At 43.5% G+C, this 9,623-nt stretch overlaps 1 protein-coding gene across 4 annotated transcripts in view; it reads right to left on the reverse strand.

Annotated features, from left to right (window-relative positions):
• Positions 1-9,623, reverse strand: part of LOC133401215 (trafficking kinesin-binding protein 1-like) — a 39,669-nt gene that overhangs the window by 22,278 nt on the left and 7,768 nt on the right. For 2 of the 4 annotated variants that reach the window (XM_061673920.1, XM_061673917.1), the window contains exon 3: positions 5,739-5,933. In XM_061673920.1, coding sequence (XP_061529904.1) covers positions 5,739-5,933 — 195 coding nt within the window. Of the gene's footprint in view, positions 1-869; positions 1,586-5,738; positions 5,934-9,623 lie in introns of those variants that run through there. The other 2 variants (XM_061673921.1, XM_061673919.1) reach the window with 1 other exon arrangement.

Here is a 9,623-nt window from a genome sequence, read left to right on the forward strand (position 1 = left end):
CAACAAAACTGATTATATCAAAATAAATGAATTACATAGTGGAAGTAATTGAAACAATCGTCTTAATAAGGGGCGATGAAGCACACATACAAGAGTGTACGAACATGCAGGCAAAGGGAGGACGAATAGACCAACCATTGCTATGACCAACCCACAGCCTTTAGTCACACAGGTTACATGACGAGGTAAAGTCAATCAAGCATGACGTTCTTCTGTGTATCAATTTGTAGAACAATTAAAACGAGGTTAAGTATAGCTTTTCCAACCACTCTTACTGCTATGTCTATGTGAGTGTTGGCAGTTGACACAAAGGGATACAGTATGTATGTTAAGAAACTTAGTGCAGTATGCCCACAGATTGCCAAGAGTTGCCCACGATAGCCCACCGTGACTCAGCAGCCTACCTCTATTAGGGAAAAACAGGCTTAATACAAATTTTGCTGCCTGTGTTAAAAGTTAACATATCCCGTTTACACAATTATGAGTATAATACATTATCCCCCCCCTAACATAAAATGTAGTCTTAACAGATAGACAATCCTGGTCTGTGCCTCTCTTTCCCTCTTACCTCTCTACTGTATATACAAAGTCAGAGGACGTAGTTATCAAACTGCGTTATGACACCTGCAGAAGAGGTTACACAGAGCCCATCCCTTCTGAATTAATTATCTTTGTCTTAGTATGATAACTCAAAATAAAAGAAATAGCTAGCTGGCAACTATTCTCCACTTTACTACTCTACTAGATTATCTGACACAAAGTATTTGATGATTTTTATTTATTTATCTCACCACCTGTGAATTTCCAATAACATTCGTCCGGCTTGCAGTTTGAGAACATGTCACATATAATACAAAAGACTGTCTTACCATCAGAACACTCTTCATAGTACCAGTCCAGTTCATAGTAGTCTGCCTTCACAAACCTCTGACCTCTTCTCTTCATTCTCACTGCTCAGAGAGACAGTTGTATTATATTGTCTCCAATATCTCTGGTCAGTCAGGCGCCCCAGCATGCACCGAGATGACCAGCTGTCACTGGGGTCTTATATCCTCCAATGGTACTGTATCTGTCCGGCAATAAAAGGTCCAGTTCTGCTATCCCAGAATAGTTTGCGGTAACTCGTTGGCAGTGTTTTGCCCCACAAAAGAATTGCTCCAATTTTATCCCAGGTCCTTTTGGTCCCACACTCATTAGCAGCTTGCTGTCAGGGTAGTATGCTTCATATTGTTTCTGGTGCCATGCTTCCAAACAATTCCCTGACCTGTTAACTGTGTCACCAGTTGTCTTGAAGTCTCACATTAATACTCCATTGTTTTAGAAATAGGCGTTAGCATCCTTTAATCTGTGTCCGCTTTTCTATCTAGTCATGCCATCTTTTTGGTCGCTGTTCAGTTTCCCAAAGTCACTGGAGATGTGTCAATATTTTCTGTTGTCCCCATCCATCAATTGCTCTCTCTTTGTATATCGTCCGGTCTGCCTACAAATCAGCATCTTGTCTTACAGTTAATTCAGGATAACCACCTTATCTTTTGTAGCATCCCTTGCTCAGTCCCAGCATTAGCTCTGCACGTGGACCACTGCATCTTTGACTGTGACTCAATAAATCCAATGATGCAGAGTGTGAGAGAACAGCAGCAGCAGTCACGGGTTTTGCAGCAGAACTGATGATGCAGTGGAGTGGGCAGGGTGAGCCAATTCTAACAGCCAATGAGAGGGAGCATTGTCATCTTACTGCCACACACTGATGCTACGTCAGCATCCTCTCCCACCCTCTCCCGCTCATCTCTTGTCCTTGTGAGTGGTTGCTATAGCAGCAAGCTCAGACTCCAAGGCCCATGCCTGAGCAGCATGTTTAGAAGCAGGGTAGAGTTTGAACAGACGACGTGGACAACAATTATTGAATGAACTAAATGGGAAGTTACTGGCTGTAACAAGTTTTAAATGAAAGTAGAATATTATATTTTACAACATACTGTACATGTATCACCTCTACTGATCAGACAGACATACTGTAAGTCCCTACATTATGCGTCTGAATGTGGTAGTTTTTGAAACTGTGACTCCCGCCTCATTCCACTCTGATAATCTACTCAAGCCCACGGTCATCTCTTTTGCTGGTCCATCTTCTCCTGCCACATTTTGTCCTTCCACTAGTTTCCATTGAGGCGGCACGGTGGACGACTGGTTAGAGCGTCAGCCTCACAGTTCTGAGGTGCGGGGTTCAATCCCCGTCCCCGCCTGTGTGGAGTTTGCATGTTCTCCCCGTGCCTGCATGGGTTTTCTCCGGGCACTCCGGTTTCCTCCCATATCCCAAAAACATGCATTAATTGGAGACTCTAAATTGCCCGTAGGTGTGACTGTGAGTGCGACTGGTTGTTTGTTTCTATGTGCCCTGCGATTGGCTGGCAACCAGTTCAGGGTGTACCCCGCCTCCTGCCCGATGACAGCTGGGATAGGCTCCAGCAAGCCCTAGTGAGGAGAAGCGGCTCAGAAAATGGATGGATGGATAGTTTCCATTGATATGCTTGGACACAGCACTCTGTGAACAGCCAGCCTCCTTAGCTATGGGGCGTTTTTGGCCTGTGTGACTCCTGAGGCAGCTGATGGGTACCGGCTGGCCAAGCGGAATGCAGCTTTGGTGGTCCCTGACGCAAAAACACATTGGAGGAGTTCGGTGAGGCCATAGAGAAAGACTTCCGGATGGCTTTGAGGAAATTATGGACCACCTCCGGCGTCTCAGGAGGGGGAAGCAGTGCACCATCAACACTGTGTATAGTGGGGATGGGGCGCTGCTGACCTCGACTCCGGACGTTGTGAGACGGTGGGGAGAATACTTCGAAGACCTCTTCAATTCCAGTTACACGCCTTCCCATGAGGAAGCAGAATCTGGGGTCTCTGAGGCGGGCTCTCCCATCTCTGGGGTTGAGGTCACCGAGGTGGTTAAAAAGCTCCTCTGTGGTAAAGCCCCGGGGGTGGATGAGATTCACCCAGAGTTACTAAAGGCTCTGAATGTTGTGGGGCTGTCCTGGTTGACACACGTCTGCAACATCGCGTGGACATCGGGTACAGTGCCTCTGGATTGGCAAACTGGGGTACATTTCCCTCCTTTTTAAGAAGGGGGGACCGGAGGGTGTGTTCAAACTACAGGGGGAATCACGCTCCTCAGCCTCCGTGGTAAGGTCTATTCTGGGGTGCTGGAGAGGAGGGTCCGTCAGGAAGTCAAATCTCAGATTCAGGAGGAGCAGCGTGGTTTTCGTCCTGGCCGTGGAACAGTGGACCAGCTATAAACACTGAGCAGGGTCCACGAGGGTGCATGGGAGTTCGCCCAACCAGTCTACATGTGCTTGTTGGACTTGTATAAGGCGCTTCGACCGTGTCCCTCGGGGAGTCCTGTGGGGGGTGCTTCAGGAGTATGGTGTACCGAACCCCCTGATACAGGCTGTTCGGTCCCTGTACGACCAGTGTCAGAGTTTGGTCCGCATTGCCGGCAGTAAGTAAGACTTGTTTCCGGTGAGGGTTGGACTCCGCCAAGGCTTCCCTTTGTCACCGATTCTATTCATAAATTTCACGGACAGAATTTCTAGGCGCAGCCGAGGCTTAGAGGGGGCCGGTTTTGGTGCCTTCAGTATTGCATTTTGTTTTTTTGCAGATGATGTAGTTCTGTTGACTTCATCAAACCGTGCTCACCAGCTCTCACTGGAGCGGTTCGCAGCAAAGTGTGACGCGGCTGGGATGAAAATCAGCATCTCCAAATCTGAGACCATGGTCCTCAGTCGGAAAAGGGTGGAGTGCCCTCTCCAGGTTGGGGATGAGATCCTGCCACAAGTGGAGGAGTTCAAGTATCTTGGAGTCTTGTTCACGAGTGAGGGAAGAATGGAAAGTGAGATCAACAGGCAGATCGGTGTAGCAGTCTGCAGTGATGCAGACTTTGTATCGGTCTGTTGTGGTGAAGAAGGAGCTCAGCCGAAAGGCGAAGCTCTCAATTTAGCGGTCGATCTATGTTCCTACCCTCACCTATGGTCACGAGCTGTAGGTTGTGACCCAAAGAACAATATCCCGGATACAAGTGGCCAAAATGAGTTTCTTCCGCAGGGTGTCCGGGCTCTCCCTTAGGAGGTAGGGTGAGAAGCTCGGTCAACCGGGAGGAGCTCAGAGTAGAGCCGCTGCTCCTCTACATCGAGAGGAGCCAGGTGAGGTGGCTGCGGCATCTGATTCCGTGCCTTCCGGACGCATCAATGTTGAGGTGTTCCGGGCACCTCCCACCAGGAAGAGAGCCCGGGGACGACCCAGAACACGCTGGAGAGACAGTCTCCCAGCTGGCCTCGGAAAGCCTCGTGATCCCCCCGGAAGAGCTGGATGAAGTGGCTGAGGAGAGGGAAGTCTGGGCATCCCTGCTAAGGCTACTGCCCCCACGAACCGACCTCGGATAAGCGGAAGAAAATGGATGGATGGGCTGCGTCTCAAACGCAGGACGCATGTCAAACGAGATCCCTGTATGTTTTGTCATGTTTAGTGTAAATTGCTGTAATATTAGAGTTACTGACACCAACGACCATCTACAAATTCCTTGTGTTTTACCGTACTTGGCAAAGATTATTCAGATTCTTATATGGTACACAAACAAATCAGATATAGATAAGACCAATACAGACATGCCCAGTAAGAGTGTAAAGGCCTTTTCACACTGCACTTGCTCAGTGTGAAGGGCCCCCCCCGCACCAGTCAAAGCGCAATGACAACGAGAATGGGGTGCAGGCCATCCCATATTTAGAAGTGGTGACGTAACAGCCTAGAAGGAAGTAAGGAGGCTTTCCCCGCTGAGTGGACCGCCACTCGACATTATACCTTTGTCATTCTTGTTGGAAAAGAAAGCCGTAACTTTGTTTATTTTAAGGAGGAGAATGTGACGCAGCAGGCTACATAACAAAAAAGAGGGAATGTGAATATCCCATACTAACTTCATGGCAGGATCTCAGAGTTTAAACTCATTCGGGAGCATTCTAGTACTCAGTATATCATTTTGCTATTTGACCAAAGTTCAGGATAGTGGGACACCGCAATTATTATGCCTCTCTCTAGTTCCCCCTTGCCGTTTACAGTACAAGTCTCCCAAAATAGCACTCAGAAATCACTCTGCTATTGGAGGAGCTTTCTGACATCACCGCGTTGTCATCCCAGAATATATATATATTTTTTTTTTGTCCAAGGACGCGACAGATGCCATCATCTGCATTGATGCAACGCGGTGCGTTGCTTCAACACCGTTGTCCCCTTAGCCCATACACAATGAAGGGTTAAAGTCGAAGGCATCAGACACCTTGCCAAGTGCAGTCTGAAAAAGGGCCTTAAGAGGGCAAAAATTAAAAGTAGAGACAGAGAAAGAGAAGAGAAGAGAGAGAGAGAGAGAGAGAGAGAGAGAGAGAGAGAGAGAGAGAGAGAGAGAGAGAGAGAGAGAGAGAGAGACAGACAAACACATGCACAGTGAGAGAGATTGTTGTGGCAACTGTGTCAAGTTGATTATACAACCTCCAAGCAGCTCAGCAGTGAGGTCAGTGTGAACCACAACTTCCTGATATATTGATTTGAACTTTCAGATCTGTGCCTTAATGGAAAGCCTTCACTTAAAATCATTGTCAGTGTAGTACGAGTATTAAAACATTTTCCAATGATCACCATGATAATCATGGGGCATAGAACATCTCTTTTGTAATTCACTTGAAAACAGATGCACTTACAGAAGTACTTGAGGGTCTCCTCTATCTGCTCCGTAGTCAGGTCGAAGGAGGAGTTAGGGTCCACCAAAGGCGTGTGCAGCCAGTCATCTTGTTCGTAGCCGAAGATAGTGTCAGCCCTTAGCTTGTAGACAGGGAGCTGTTCCTCCAAAAGGCTAATAATCTCAAGTTCCGGCAAGTCAGTATTGTTACACACATCTGAAATCACACACACAAAAATTAAGTTAGTAGTAAGTAGTTTTTTTTTTTTCTTTTTGCTTAGGTGGAAAAATACATTGTAAATTTGTATGTTGTAGAGGCATTAGGCATTGTTCAATTACAAAAGTGCAATTAATTTTGTAATTTTACAAAAGAAAGTATAGTCCGCCGTCTAGTGGTAAAATCAGGGAATGTTTGCAGAAGTATATGAACCCTTTTGCATTCTCACACAATGTTTACTTTTGAGTTAATCCAAGTTTCTTATACAAAGTAATATAGCAACCTTATAGCTTCATTTGTTTATTTATTCATTCATTAAATTTTCTATGCCGCTTATCCTCACAAGGGTCTTGGGCGTGCTGGAGCCTTTCCCAGCTAACTCTGGGCGAGAGGCGGGGTGCACGCTGAATTGGTTGCCAGCCAATCGCAGTCGTTTATTTATAAAACTATAACAACACCCATGGTACATTTATTTTAATAAGTATTAAATCATAGCATATAATTAGCATCAAAAGGTCTTTTTTTTTTAATTAAAAAAGAAGCAAACAACCGTCTACACTCTAAAAAGTCTTTAGTTTTATTTTAGGCTTTTGAACTCTTCATTTAAAATGCTAGATTTGTGCACTGCAGTGGAAAACAAGTCATACTTAAGCTCTGATTTATGTGAATCTTATCAAAATTAGCACTATATAGGACGTTTAGTGGATTGTCACTTCTGGTGGGGATGTGGAGCTGAGAAACAATTTGCAACGATAGACTATGTGTAGAATACAGACTATAATAAAGAGTTTTTGTTCTCCCATTATTTTTGACTGTCCTTTTCTTGCCGTTAGGGTGTCCTCAATTCTGTCTCTGTATGTGGTGCTCTCTAACAATGCTGTCTCACACAATTTGCTAATTCAGACTGAATGACTGACTCTGTTCAGGAAACATACAAACATGCATGCAGCAGCTGAATCCTTCAGCAAATACAACCAAGAAGGTTTTATCACAGTATAACTATCCTATAATTCTGATACATCTTAAATGATCATCTATAAAAATGTGGTATGATGGACAAACTCAACATACACTCAAGTTGTCACAACAATATCTTCACCTGCAAAATTTAAGAACCAACAAGAATTGTATCAAAATATTGGTGCCGTTAGCAATAATAATAATGCCCAGTTTATATTCATCAGGTATTCATTTTATTATACAGCACTGTACATTGTTTTATTGTGGTCATAGTTTGCAGTGGTGTAGAAACTGCTACTGCATCACTCTTTACCAACACAGAACTGAATCTAGATCTGAATTTGGATCTAGCACTGCATTGCTGCACTATAGCTGAGAGGGGTTTACAATATTTCTACATCTGCATTTTCCCATCACAGTAAGCGCGTGCCCTGGGGAACTATTGGGTGTCTAGCTCACTGTGAGCTATATGCCAATCTGAGATATCAAATCTTGGACCCTTTCAGTTATCATCCTCATTCCAAAACACTTGCCACAACTACCCAAGTAGCTAAATAAGATAACCAGCATACTGCAATAGAAACACTTCTCAGTACAGTAGTGCACTTATTACGCCACACATTAAGGTTCTAAGTGTATGTAATGTTATTTTTTACCACAGCTGTGATATCAAAAATGGCCACAATTCTATAGCCTTTTTACAGCCATTTTGTTTGTTTTTTTTCCTATAGCTTTTTTTTTTTTTTAACATAAAAGCCTCTATGATATACTGCCTTTGCATTATGCTATGGTAGGTAAAAAAAAAAAAAAAAAAAAAAACATTTCTGTTTGTGTAACAGTAGCAGGTTATTGTTATTTCACACATTTGATTTAAACTAATGAGTGTATTTCCACTCTTAGTTTAGTGTAAAGATGGGTTCAAACATTAAAAACTGATAAATAAAAAGTTGATTCATGATCTAAGAGGTCAAGTTGTAGAGCCTTTTGGTTTAAAGTACTGTGTGTACAAAAAGACAACCTGTAGGGTCAGACCACATTAGCAGCAGTTTGCAGCTGGACCAAGAAAAGAAAGGTTCCAAGTTCAAATGTAAGAATAGTCCACTGTCACATTGTCATTCAGAGCAATAAACACTGCAATGTGTAACTGTCAGACATGGCAAAACACATTAGGTCTGTCTGATAACTATCCAACTAATTCTGGATTTAAGAAATATATTACAAAGGTTTTTGGGAAAGCGTTGTGATTATGCAGTGTGCCAAACTCCCTGACTTTCATTAAAAAGACAAATACTGATACAGTGAGTTTTGCTGCAGTATTACTGTGAACTGAGTCTTTGATCAGAAGAAAGAGGCAAAGAAATGGGCTGGATTCAACCCCACTGTATGGCATGTCGGTGTAATACAGTTTATAGCACAGTGAAGGCCAAATTTAAAACCCTTGAACAGTACAGCTCCTGTCCAACATGGCTATCCTCCAAAAAGCAATACAGTACAGTGGTTCTCACTGCAGAAAACAAAGAGACAACTTCCCCCATGTTCATGAAATTCATTACAGTTTGACCTTGAAAATGTTTAAAACAGTTTTAAAAAATATTTCGAATACAAACAACTCCAGTATCTAAGACCGTAACTACCATTTCATTATAGTATTCCTTTATACAGAGGCTTTTAGGTCTTAAAAAAAAACTGTCACAGCGAACAGATGACAGGAGGAGACAAAGACAAAAATGGAGTGACAACAGTACAGTGAATGAGGGTAACCGCCCATATGTCAGACATGTAGCTAACCATTGAGCAATTCAAACAGCACAAAGACAGCAATGTACTCACTCATGTTGCCTGGAACATGAACAAAAACTTTGAGCCCTCGACCTATCACATTTTCCACAAGTCCGGGACAGGGCAAGGACGTAAAAGACTCCACAGCGAGAGAAGAGCGAGAGAGAGAGAGAGAGAGAGAGAGAGGGAGAGGGAGAGAGAACACTGGGAGTGTGAGACAGGAAGTTCAAGGCAGAGGGTGCAAATAAAGTTAGAGAACAGCACCGGTTAGAAGAGCCAGTTAAAGTTAAAGGGAGGAGGAGGAGTGAAGAGGAGATGAGAGCAGAGCCAAACTGGTTCACCATGACTCACGTGCCAATGACGACATCCACATGGACTGCCCCCCCCCCCCCCACACACCACCCCCCACACCACCAGACTCTTCCTAGCACTTGCACAAGCTGCACATGCCCTCTCGCCAATGCACCACAACAGGATGAAGTACAATTGTTCCAAAAATGGTGTATTTAGTTCACCAAGTTTGTACACCTTTTCCATAGTCTGGTTCAAGTACCTATCAAGCATTTTTAAAATATATGATGGTTATAATTCAGTTACTGGTCCGCTACAAAAACGATTATTGTCTTCCAAAGTATAAGCAGATGTTTGCAAATGTCTTATTTGTATTCAACACACAGATAATCATTCATTCATACATTCAGTCTACTGTGATTCTGAGGATCTATACAATTTCAAATTAAACAAGGTCTCTCAACGATTAATCGATTATCAAAATAGATGTTTATTTGATAATCTATTAAGTGTCAATTAATCAAATTGTTGTTGCACCTCTAATAGAAACTGAACCAATCAGAATTTTACACATTAGAAAGGGAACCCTAAACAAAACAACATTTTTTTTTGTCTATACTAGTGCAAACTGAGAACCAAGCTCTCCTGGAGAACCAAACG

Source organism: Phycodurus eques, chromosome 4, assembly GCF_024500275.1.
Source record: "Phycodurus eques isolate BA_2022a chromosome 4, UOR_Pequ_1.1, whole genome shotgun sequence".
Lineage (NCBI taxonomy): Eukaryota > Metazoa > Chordata > Actinopteri > Syngnathiformes > Syngnathidae > Phycodurus > Phycodurus eques.